General features: G+C 44.8%; 2 protein-coding genes across 5 annotated transcripts in view; one reads left to right on the top strand and one right to left on the bottom strand.

Annotated features, from left to right (window-relative positions):
- The window catches only part of LOC140191667 (1-phosphatidylinositol 4,5-bisphosphate phosphodiesterase delta-3-like), a 117,561-nt gene extending 117,369 nt beyond the window's left edge, over positions 1 to 192 (bottom strand). Inside the window, exon 1 of one of the 4 annotated variants that reach the window (XM_072249285.1) lies at positions 5 to 192. In XM_072249285.1, the coding sequence (XP_072105386.1) occupies positions 5 to 89 (85 nt within the window). In that variant the 5' untranslated portion in view covers positions 90 to 192. The remainder of the gene's footprint in view (positions 1 to 4) is intronic. The other 3 variants (XM_072249287.1, XM_072249288.1, XM_072249286.1) reach the window with 3 other exon arrangements.
- A 4,598-nt stretch (positions 193 to 4,790) lies between these two features.
- Positions 4,791 to 13,192, top strand: part of LOC140191671 (soluble guanylate cyclase 88E-like) — a 193,070-nt gene continuing 184,668 nt past the window's right edge. Inside the window, 2 exon segments of the mRNA XM_072249293.1 lie at positions 4,791 to 4,803; positions 8,934 to 9,074. Of these exon segments, the coding sequence (XP_072105394.1) occupies positions 4,792 to 4,803; positions 8,934 to 9,074 (153 nt within the window). The 5' untranslated portion in view covers position 4,791.

Genomic DNA, 13,192 nt, shown 5'->3' with positions numbered 1-13,192 from the left:
TTACCCACTCTACTGAAGGTGTTCAGGGCGAGCTTCTTGCGGTCCTGCTCCAGCAGTCGGGGTTCCGAGCGTCTGGATCTGGTGCCCATCGTGGTGTCGGGGCAGGGAGCCCGTGTCCCGTCCCGGCCGCAACCCGAACCTTGTCTACTTCCACACCTAACCTCCTCCCCAGCCCTCCTCCTTCACTCCTTCGCCCTCCTCCCGGCCCGCCTTCGGCGCTGCTCATGTGATTCCCAACGTCCACGCGAGGAAGGTTTGGAAACAGACCAGGGGTTGGGCTGGAAGTGTTTACTGGATTGCTGCGCTCCGGGCAGGGCGGCCATTCGTTGCCGGGACACCACTGCGCAGACTGGATTCCCGCCGGTCGCACTTCACCTCAAGACCCTGAATTCACTTCTGGTCTCAGACCCATTTCATTTTTGAAATCGCCCGCTGCCCTCGGGACTGAGACTCATACCAGTGACATCCCCTTCTCAGCTTTGAAGGCAATGCCTCCTGTGATGACTCCTGACCTCAGCACCCTTCCTTGATATTTTCAATAGCAGCAGCCCCCTGTAGCCTGACTGGCCCATCCATTGTGATCAACTCCTCAGGCCCCAGTGCTGACCACCCCTTTTATCATCTCCCTTTCTGCTCCCTGGGTCACTCATTGTTTGATTGTCCAGCTGCTCTCAGCACCTCTGCCACTCACTCCTGAAATCAGCCCTGGTCCTTAGCACCTTTTGACACTCATTTCCTGCAGTCACATCATCTCAGGACCCTTGTCAGCCATTTCTAATCATCAGTTCCAGTCCTCAGCAGCCTTGACTGGGGCATTCAGTTCCAAGGGTAGCAGGGGAAGCTTCTGTAGATATAATGGTCGTGTTGGTGGCAATCTATCTCCTGGCTCTTTGAGAGGTTCCAACAGATAGGAGGGAGGAGATGATGGTATTGTAGGGTCAGTTCTGTACCCTCACTTGTTGAAGATGTAACAGGTGAAAGGTTCATTTCATTGTCTAAGTATGCATGTGCAATACAACTCTGATATTCATCTTCTCCAGATAGCCATTGAATACAGAAAGACCATGGGTGTTGATGAAAGAAAGTACATCAACTAACACCCTGCCCCAGCACGAAAAAGAAAAGAAACAAAACTCACAGACTCCAAAATCTCCCACCCTGCAGAAAAAAGTGACAATAACAATCCCTACCCCCCTCCCACTAGCAGAAAAGAACAGCAGCAGTAGCACCAAACCCCCACCCCCCTACACACAAAAAATTAACAGATCACCCGCCCACCAATCGTCCACAAGAAAGAAAACACCAAAACACTGAAGGATACCAATATGAAGTACCGTCCAGTGATCACATCAATCTCAGAATATGGGAAACATCTTTTTGTCTACATACGAGCCCTCACTTGTGGGGGAGGTAGAGAGCCAAAGTGCCAGGTATCCAAGTTGCTGATGAAATTAAAATAGGACAGAGGGTATTTACTCTCTTCAGCAAGACAGAGAGTGAGAGCTTGACAAAAGAAGATTTATAAAGGAATATTTGAGGATGTACACTTTGACAAGAAGGACCTTAAGCACTCTATTCTCTAACTGGAGAAAGATTGGTACCGGGTGAAATACAGAGGGATTTAGGTGTTTGGTGAATGAATCGCCAAAGGATAACTGCCAGATGCAGAAAAGCAAATGGCTAACTGAGCTTTATTGCAAGAGAGTTGGAGTTTAAAAAATGGAAGTTTTGTTACAATATGCAGGGTTCTAGTGGTTCATAGCTGGAGTACTGGACACAATTTGGCCCCTTTAAGAAAAGATCTCTGGGGACTGTAGCTCAAAGGACATTCACCAAGCTACTTCCTGGGACCAGAGGGTTCTTCTGTCACTAGGGGCTAAAACAAAATTCGATCTTTATTTTTTGGAGTGTGAATAATGAGGGGTAATGTAATTGAAGCGTATGTGAGGGGCATGGCAGGCGGATAGCGAGATGTTTCTGCCAGTGGCAGAGCCTCGGATGACGGGGCATCTAAAACTGAGGTGTACAGGAAGTTCTCTCAGAGGGAGCTGAATCTCTGAAATTCTCGATCCCAAATGTTGTGAAGGTCAGATCCATGAGGGAATACAAAAGGTAAAGCAGACCAATTTTCAAAAGATTGAGGAGTTGGGGCTGGGAAACTGGCAGAGAAAAGATGCAGGCGTGCGGTGCCAGGCTATCTACTCTTGCTCGAATTATCCTATGGTCCTATGTAGACAAGCACTTAAATGACCAAGGAATAGAAAACTATAGACCATATGTTGGTAAATGGGCTGAAGGACCTGTTGTAGAACTCAATAACTCTACATTTGGATTTTCTGAAGATGCCACTAAAAGATTACTGTACAAGATAAAATGCACAGGTTTGGTAGTAATAGCATGGACAGAGGAGAGGTTCAAGGTTCAAGATACATTTGTTATCAAAGTATGTACGCAGTATACAACTCTGAGATTCACCTTCTCCAGACAGTCATGAAACAAAGAAAACCATGTAACCCGTTCAAAGAAAAACATCAAACCACCCCCCATGTGCAAAAACAATTGAGCAAATGGCAACAAGAACATTGCCACCCTCCCCCACGGGCAAAAAATGGAAAAATAGAAGAGGGCAAGTCATGATAAGTGGCTCAGTTTTATCAGTCAGTCATTAAGTAAGGTCAATGCAGGCTCCTCTGCTGTTTCTAATCTGTACTGATGACGGGAATGAATGACCAAGAGTACTTCAGCCAACTTTGCAGATGATGCAAAGACAGGGGAGTTAGCAAGTTGTGAGGTGGACACCATGTATTTATATACATGCTGTTTATGTGAGAGACAAATAAAGGGAGAAATGTGAGGTTAAACCACAAACCACACCTAAAGGAAAATTGGAAAAACAAATGAATTATTTAGAGTGAGAGGACAAAATATTGCGGTGTAAGGGAAATGAGGCTCTGAGCACATGGAACATAGAATGTTACTAGGCAAGAAAAGCTATTAATGAGGAAGGCTGCAGGCGATAAGGCATATAAAAATAGGAAGACTCTGATGTAACTTTACAGGACAATGCTGTGGAGCTCTGCATCCAGTTTATAACTTCCAGTAAAAAAAGAATTCCCTCCCTCTTCCCTCTTCTTCTATTCCCCATTCTGGTCTCTTACCTCTTCTTACATGCCTATCGCTTCCCCCGGGTCTCCTTCCCCTTTCCTTTCTCCTATGGTCCACTCTCCTCTCCTATCAGATTCTTTCTTCACTACCCCTTGACTTCTCCCACCCACATGGCTTCACCGATCACCTCTAGCTGGTCTTCCTTTCCTTCCTCCCACCTTTTTCTTCCGGCATCTTCCTCCTTCCTCTCCAGTCCTGAAGAAAGGTCTCGGCCTGACTGTTTATTCATTTCCATAGATGCTGCCTGATCTGCTAAGTTCCTCCAGCATTTTGTGTGTGTTGCTTTGGATAAGGTAGGTAGTCAGTCTGTTCCCCGGGATGGAAATGTCAAGTAGCTGAGGCCGTAGCTTTCGGGTGGTCGGGGGGAGAAGTTAAAGGAGACATGCAGGGCACGCTTTTTACACAGATGTATAGGTCATTTTGCAAATGAGTTCCTTCCTCTGGAATAACAGAAAATGCTGGGAATACTCCAGTGGGTCAGGCAGCGTCTGCAGAGAGATCAAATCAGAATTAAAGGTCATGTAAACCGCAGATGCTCGAAATCTAAAGCAACAGCAGAAGATGATGCAAATACTCAACAGTTTCAGCTCAAAGACCCTTTGTCAGTACAGGGAAGGAGACAAAAGAAGCTCGTGGGTGAGGTGGTTGGAGAGCGATGGGTCATCCTCTCCCACTGGGTTACAGATCCACTGACACTCCCTGGACCCTATCTCACTGGATTGTGAATTGTAATAAACATACAAGCAAGCACACAACTCCAAATTATAAAGAGCCATCAGAAATTTCTGCCATGAAATACCACAGTTGATAATGCCTCGGGCAAATGCATCATTCTCCACAGCTCTCCAGTGGTGGTTCCAAGACTGGAGAAGAAACCTAGCGATCTGCATTGACCCTGCAGATGCCCTGACATCTTGAAATCACTTGGTAATATCTCCGCTGATTCCTGGGAGAGGCCCACGTCCACCCAAAGTGGAGAGGGAAGATTGGAGATGGTGCTGAGAACCTCAAGGTTACACAGTGGGAGACAGAAGCAGTGGAGCACCCCACAGAGTACCCTCACAGCCCGGCACCACATCAGGATCTCCTGCTGCATCTGTGACACGGCCTGGGGATCCCACATTAGCCTCCCCGGCCTCCTCAGAACCCACAAATGGAAGTAAAATCAGCTCATCCTTACTCTGAGGGGCTGTCTGAGAGGATAAACAGTCACCTGTACAGGGATGTCTGCTTCGTATCTGAGAGAACTTAACGGAGAGGATTAGAGTGAATCTACCAATTGTCTTGGGACAGGGCTCATGAATATTTCTACAGTAGGTACATCATTTACTTTTCAAGAACACAGAGTATTTGCTTTTTAATATGTGCCTCATTCTGAGATGGCAATAAGGGAACCAGCTTTGTTCCTATAATGACCACACCAGAGAGTTCCTGATTTTTAAAAAATTTTATTTATTTTATTTTATTTTTACAGGTTACTGATGTCATGGAGAAGAGTAGCCAGACAGCAGCTGCATGTGTAATACCTCACAGCCTGGATGCACCCATCAGCACAAGCCCTGTCTCTCACATTCATTTGGTATCTGCCTTCTTGTGGTGGGTGTGTGGCATGGCACGGTGAACGACATGGAAAGTCAAGTGAGCAGATTATGCATGGCATTTTAAAATTAAATTACTTTTACAATCCAGATCCATCATTTGTTGCCCCTGCCCAACTGCCCTCTGGAAGGTGATGGTGAACTGTCTTGACCCGCCACAGTCCCCGATCATCAGCAGTGGTTACCATGGACCAAAAACTCAAGGGCAAGGAAGGTCCCGCGGTGTAGTTCCAGGCCCGGGTGGTGTCTGACCTGAAGCTGCTGGTGCTCCTGTGCACCTGCTGTTGTGGCCATGGTATTTGTGTGGCTGGTCTGGTTGAGTTTCTGGTCCATGGTAACCATTGCTGATTAGGGAGTCAGCACAAGAATGTTAATGGTAGGTCATTAGATTCTCTCTCATTGGAGACAGTCACTGCTTGGCACTTTTGCATTGCAGACGTTAACTTGCCACTTACGCCCAAATGTAGTCTAGGTCTTTCAGTTCTTTGCTTCATTTTAGTTCAACAAGGTAAGTCAAGTGCCTGCCTGGAATGTGCAGTTGTCACTGCAGAACATTGAGATGAATGTCCAGGAATTGGATGCAGTTTCTCACCTGAACAAGAGCACTGAATTTTCCAGTGTGACCTCCACCCATTCCCAGTCTGACCCAATCCCTGTCCATTCCCAGCTGAGTGATACAACCATACAAGACATTGGTGAGACCATACCTGGAGGATTGTGCCCACTGCTGTTCGCCCAGCTACAGGAAGGACGTTGTTAGGTTTCAAGGGTGCAGTAAAAATTCACCACGTTGTTGCCGGGACAGCAGGGCACCTGTTACAAAGCAAGACTGGATAGGCTGGGACTGCTTTCCCTGGAGCAAAGGACGCTGAGGGGTGACCTTATAGAGGGATGTAACATCATGAGGAGCATAAACAAAGTGGATGATCAGTTTTTATTCCCCAACAGCAGGAGAGTCTAAAGCTAGGTAGAATAAGTTTAAAGTGAGAGGGGCAAGATTCAACAGGACCTGAGGGCAGGTTGTCCACACAGACAGTGGTGGGTGTATGGAATAAGCTGCCAGAGGAAGTGATAGAGCTGGGGACTATTACACTGCTTAAAAGACATTTGGACAGGTGCATGGATAGGAAAGGTCTTGAGGGGATATGGGCCAAATGCGGGTAGATGGGACTAGCTCAAGCAGGTAACTTGTTTTGGATGGACAAAGTTGGGCAGAAGGGCCTTTTTCTGTGCTGTATACCTCAATGACGCTATGGTGTGATTCCTGTCCATTTCCCAGAGAAGCTCCTTTGGATCAAAGGTGAGGACACGGAGCCTGGCTTTACCGAGGCAATGTAGTTACCCAGATCACTTCATGGAGTCTAGTGTCAGTGCTGCAATTGTCAGGCTCTTGTATAGCATGTTGATCAATGTAAGCAGCAAATGTGGGCTCAAGCCGACTGTTTAAAGGTTTTGAATATGGACCTGTTATGGAAACAGGATTTTCTCAAAGATTCCACAGAACTACAAAGTGTGGTCAAGATGAGGCCAATCTCACAAAGTAGTGAGTAGGGGAGCCCATGATTTATGGAGGGTAGTCTCTGTTGGGTTGTTTCACAGTACTGCCGACTCGAGGCCATAGGATTCCACATCCTCTTGGCTGGATATGAAGACCCAGAGCAGGCCTGAGTGAATGAGGTCAAGAGCTTGCTGAAGGATGCAGCCTGATGTTCTCTGACAAAGGAGTGACCATGTGGTGCTGAAGGTTGCCCCGTGAAGCCTGGTCTGTTTATGTCAGCTGGCATTAGATCAGCGAGCAAGTCTGTGGCACTCAGTCTGCAGCAGAACCCTCGCTCGGAGACAGAACGAAGATTTGGCATAACTTGTCAGGACTCCCCCTGCTTCACCCTCGTGATGTACGGGCTGCTGTGTGAGAGTCTGCACGATTTCATCAAGGAGTCGTACGGAGACGATGTGTGGAAGCTGGTGCGGGAGCGGGCTGACGTGAGGCTTCACTCATTTGTAACTCATGAGGTAAACATCACCCAGTTTTGGTGTTTGTTTGTGATCCCACTAATGTCTGTACCTGGAGCCCTGAGATCCCTCAGCATCTCACCTTTCTGTAAATATTCCGTTCATAAATCTTAATGGATAGTGGGTTGTTGTCTAACTGTTTCATGACTTCACTTCATTTGTCAACATCCCTTTGCAAGTTCCTGTTTACATTGTCAGCTATCAAACAACAATAAGAATGTACAAGGCAAGGTTCGTAAGTTTGCAGATGACAGTGATGATGGCTATCAAGATTTACAGAGAGATATTGATCAACTGGGTAAGTAGATGAATGGACTTTAGTTTAGATAAATGCAAGGTGTTGCATTTTGGAAAGTCAAATCACAGTGAACAGCAGGGCCCCGGGGAGTGTTGTAGAACAGAGGGACCGAGGGGTATAAGCACATTGTTCCTGAAAGTGGAGTTGCAGGTGGAGAGGATGGTAAAGCAGGCTTCTGGCACTCTGGTCTTTGTTAGTCAGGACACTGAGTGTAGGAGTTGGGAGTTCATGGTAAGTTTGTATAGGACGCTACTGAGGCTGCACTTGGAGCATTGTGCTCAGTTTTGGTCGCTCTGAGTAGGACAGGTGTTACTAAACTGAAAAAAGTGCAGAGGAGATCTACAAGAATGTTGGCCAAACTAGAGGGACTGAGATAGATTAGATAGGTTAGGACTTTATTCCTGGAGTTTAGGAGACTGAGGTTATCCTATGGAGATGTATAAAATCATGAGGGACACAGATAGGGTGAACGCTGAGTCTTTTTCCCCAGGGTTGGGGTATCAAAACCTAGCAGCCATCAGTTTAAGGTGAAGGGACAGATTTAATAGAACTTAATGATCAAATGTTTTACACAAAGGGTATAAAAAGCTGCCAGAGGAGGTAGTTGATGCAAGTACAATAACAACTTTTAAGAGACAGTTGGACAGGTACACAGATTGGAAAGGTTTAGAAGGTTATGGACCAGACGCTGGGAAGTGGGACTGTTTCCATGCTGTATGATTCTGTTTGTCTGGGACATTTATAAACAAAGTGACCAACGTATACACAAATGGCAGCCATTACCCACAGTCATCAATGTGTGTTAATTATTCCGAATCTCTGTGTCATGAGCCCTGCAGGCCGCTGCAGTGAGCAGGACAGCTTTGGGCTTTTAGGTTTCTTAAGCACCTGTCTTCACTAACTATTGTCTTAGCTAGAGTCATTACACTCTTGTGCTTTTTGTTTAATCTTGTCAAGTTTATTTTGACTGGCACAGGTTTTCCGTGTACTGTGATTACTTAAAGCAGTCCCGCGATTAGCACTTATCGCGGGGTCCTTGTTTTGAGAATGATTTATCTCGTGCTGTTGCTTGGTCATATCACCGATACTCTGTTGGTACTCTTATGTATAAACTCTTGTTTCCACCTCTACTTGGGAATCTGCCGTTGCTCTGCACCTGGGCTCAGTCATTGCCAGTGCTCGCCGTGACACATCCGTTTCCTTACCTAACTGGAACCCAGTCAGTGGGTTGTCTCCTGTTCCAAATTTTTGTTAACGATCCGTTCCCAGACACTAAGCTGGAACTGGTGGACGCTGCTTCAGGCAGACTGGCTAACTGTCCAGGTTTCATCTCCCTGCTGACAGGAACATTTGGCCTGACATTCCTCCACTGAGGAAGTTTATTATCGATAGGTACCAACTCAATTTATTAATTACCCTTTTTTTCCTAGAATTTTCCAGTTAGCTTTCCCAGACCACAGGGCACGCTGCTTCTCAGCTGGTAACAGGGCACCAGTGAACCAGACCACACCGAGAGGTGTGTCAGACATTGTTCACAAGCTGCCTAGCAGTGCAGTAATCCCAGACGGTGTAATACACCCAGATGGTACAGTAGCACAGATGGTTCAGCACTGCTAGACGGGACAGTACACCCGGAGAGTACAGTGCTCCCAGACAGTGTAGTACTGCCAGATGGTTCATACTGCCAGACCCTACAGTATTCTCAGACAGTACAGTTCTCCCAGACAGTACAGTACATCCATACACTACAATACTCCCAGACGGTGGACCCAAGTGGTACAGTACGCCGGAATGGTATAGTACCCCAGATGGGACCGCACTTTGGTCCCCATTGACTGCCCGCCCATTGCTGCCGCCAGGTCTACAGTGAGAGTGTCATCCCAGGCATCGCCATGGCAGCAAGCGGAGTGACTGGCACCCCCTACAGCGAGCTGATGAACTCCTGGGGCGTCTACTTCCTAGGATTCGTGGGGAAGTATGGATATGACCGGATCCTGAAGGTGAGTGGTGAACTTGGCGTCCATTATGGAGCTCCCAGGGGTACCCCGTCCCCGGTAACTTCCACACTGGCTGTGGGTGGGGGAGAGTGTTCTGTTCCGGGGAGAGAAAAGAGTATCGTGTTCTAGGGAGGGGGAGGGGAGGGTTGTGTACTGGGGAGGGAGGGGGGAATAAAGGGGCAGGGAGAGGAGGGTCATGTACTTTACTGGGGAGGAAGAGGGAGTGGAGAGAGGGGGTTAGGTATTGGGAAGTGACAATAAAGGGGGCAAGGGCCAAGTTACTGATGAGGGAGATGGGGTAGTGTGGGGGTGGGGAAAGGGTGGGAGATGGGCCCAATACTGGGTGGGGAGAGACAGAGATGGTATGTTTGAACACAAGAATTGTGAACAAGACTAGGCTCCACCACCTCCACCATTTTTCACAAGATCATGGCTGATGTAAAGTTGAGATTGTAAACTAATGGAGATGGAGACAGCTCTTTTTCCCTTATTAGGGAGAGAGAGAGAGAGCCTGTGGTATGTCGAACACCGGGTGAACAAGTAGTCTTTGCGGTACTGCAAGTCTGCGTCTTTGCTGCATGCTTGAGTGTTCAATGCATTTTCTTTACTGGTGGGGCAGGGGGGATCGTTGCTTTGCTGCTGTTTACACGTGGGAGGGAGGGGAGCTGGGGGGGTTTGGGGTTCTAACATTTAACTGTCGTTCATTCTTTGGGGCATGGCTCTGTTTTTGTAGATGGTTGCGAAGAAAAAGCATTTCAGGATATATACTGTATACATTTCTCTGACATTAAATTGTACCTTTGAAACCTTTAAAACCTTAACTCCACATTCTCTCCTACCCATGAGAACCCTTCACCCATTTGACCATTAAATGTATATCTTCCACTGCCTTAAACTTTTTCAAATCATTCTCTGCTTCCACCACTTTATGAAGAGATTTTCAATGCCTCATGATTCTCTGAGAGCTGAAACAATTAACATCCTCTGCATCTTAAAAGGCCAATGTTATTTTAGATTCTCCTAGAGTAGGGGTTCCCAACCTTTTTGATGACACGGGACCCTACCATTAACTAAGGGGTCTGTGGAACCCCTGCTCCGGAGGAATAAACACTCTCTCCAAACCCAATCTGCGAAGGATCCACATAATCATATGTCTTCCATTCTCTGAGAACAAGCAGATATCAGCCCAGCCTGTCCGAGCTGTCCTTGTCTGATTCCATTCTTACCTGTAAACCTGCTCCTAACTCCCTCCAATGCACGAACATTCTTCTTCAAAGGACACCAGTCCTGTACATATACAACAGATGTGGTCCCTCCAGTGCCCTATATCATTGATACAGACCCCCAGCTTTAGTATTCAATTATATCATTGATACAGACCCACCCCAGCTTTAGTATTCAATTATATCATTGATACAGACCCCCCCAGCTTTAATATTCAATTATATCATTGATACAGACCCCCCAGCTTTAGTATTCAATTATATCATTGATACAGACCCCCAGCTTTAGTATTCAATTATATCATTGATACAGACCCCCCCAGCTTTAGTATTCAATTATATCATTGATACAGAGCCCCCCCCCAGCTTTAGTATTCAATTATATCATTGATACAGAGCCCCCCCAGCTTTAGTATTCAATTATATCACTGATACAGAGCCCCCCAGCTTTAGTATTCAATTATATCATGGATACAGACCCCCCAGCTTTAGTATTCAATTATATCATTGATACAGAGCCCCTCCAGATGTAGTATTCAATTATATCACTGATACAGACCCCCGAGCTTTAATATTCAATTATATCATTGATACAGACCCCCCAGCTTTAGTATTCAATTATATCATTGATACAGACCCCCCAGCTTTAGTATTCAATTATATCATTGATACAGACCCCCCAGATTTAGTATTCAATTATATCATTGATACAGACCCCCCCAGCTTTAGTATTCAATTATATCATTGATACAGAGCCCCCCCCAGCTTTAGTATTCAATTATATCATTGATACAGAGCCCCCCCAGCTTTAGTATTCAATTATATCACTGATACAGACCGCCCCAGCTTTAATATTCAATTATATCATTGATACAGACCCCCCAGCTTTAGTATTCAATTATATCATTGATACAGACCCCCCAGCTTTAGTATTCAATTATATCATTGATACAGACCCCCCAGCTTTAGTATTCAATTATATCATTGATACAGAGCCCCTCCAGCTTTAGTATTCAATTATATCACTGATATAGAACCCCCCCAGCTTTAGTATTCAATTATATCATTGATACAGACCCCCAGCTTTAGTATTCAATTATATCATTGATACAGACGCCCCAGCTTCAGTATTCAATTATATCATTGATACAGACCCCCCAGCTTTAGTATTCAATTATATCATTGATACAGACCCCCCAGCTTTAGTATTCAATTATATCACTCATACACACCCCCCCAGCTTTAATATTCAATTATATCATTGATACAGACCCCCCAGCTTTAGTATTCAATTATATCATTGATACAGACCCCCCAGCTTTAGTATTCAATTATATCATTGATACAAACCCCCCAGAATTAGTATTCAATTATATCATTGATACAGACCCCCCAGCTTTAGTATTCAATTATATCATTGATTCAGACCCCCCAGCTTTAGTATTCAATTATATCATTGATACAGACCCCCCAGCTTTAGTATTCAATTATATCATTGATACAAACCCCCCCCCAGCTTTAGTATTCAATTATATCATTGATACAGACCCCCCAGCTTTAGTATTCAATTATATCATTGATACAGACCCCCCCCCAGCTTTAGTATTCAATTATATCATTGATACAGACCACCCCAGCTTTAGTATTCAATTATATCATTCATACAAACCCCCCCAGCTTTAGTATTCCATTATATCATTGATACAGAGCCCCCCCAGCTTTAGTATTCAATTATATCACTGATACAGACCCCCCAGCTTTAGTATTCAATTATAATATTGATACAGACCCCCCCAGCTTTAGTATTCAATTATATCACTGATATAGACCCCCCCAGCTTTAGTATTCAATTATATCATTGATACAGACCCCCCCAGATTTACTATTCAATTATATCATTGATACAGAGCTCCCCCAGCTTTAGTATTCAATTATATCACTGATATAGACCCCCCCAGCTTTAGTATTCAATTATATCATTGATACAGACCCCCCAGCTTTAGTATTCCATTCTATCATTGATACAGAGCCCCCCCAGCTTTAGTATTCAATTATATCACTGATACAGACCCCCCAGCTTTAGTATTCAATTATATCATTGATACAGACCCCCCAGCTTTAGTATTCAATTATATCATTGATACAGACCCCCCAGCTTTAGTATTCAATTATATCATTGATACAGACCCCCCAGCTTTAGTATTCAATTATATCATTGATACAGACCCCCCAGCTTTAGTATTCAATTATATCATTGATACAGACCCCCCAGCTTTAGTATTCAATTATATCATTGATACAGACCCCCAAGCTTTAGTATTCAATTATATCATTGATACAGACCCCCCAGCTTTAGTATTCAATTATATCATTGATACAGACCCCCCAGATTTAGTATTCAATTATATCATTGATACAGACCCCCCAGCTTTAGTATTCAATTATATCATTGATACAGAGCCCCCCCCAGCTTTAGTATTCAATTATATCATTGATACAGAGCCCCCCCAGCTTTAGTATTCAATTATATCACTGATACAGACCGCCCCAGCTTTAATATTCAATTATATCATTGATACAGACCCCCCAGATTTAGTATTCAATTATATCATTGATACAGACCCCCCAGCTTTAGTATTCAATTATATCATTGATACAGACCCCCCAGCTTTAGTATTCAATTATATCATTGATACAGAGCCCCTCCAGCTTTAGTATTCAATTATATCACTGATATAGAACCCCCCCAGCTTTAGTATTCAATTATATCATTGATACAGACCCCCAGCTTTAGTATTCAATTATATCATTGATACAGACGCCCCAGCTTCAGTATTCAATTATATCATTGATACAGACCCCCCAGCTTTAGTATTCAATTATATCATTGATACAGAC

Source organism: Mobula birostris, chromosome X (genome assembly GCF_030028105.1).
Source record: "Mobula birostris isolate sMobBir1 chromosome X, sMobBir1.hap1, whole genome shotgun sequence".
NCBI lineage: Eukaryota > Metazoa > Chordata > Chondrichthyes > Myliobatiformes > Myliobatidae > Mobula > Mobula birostris.
Note: the sequence above shows the minus strand (reverse complement) of the source record. Positions and strands in the feature narration are given on the sequence as shown.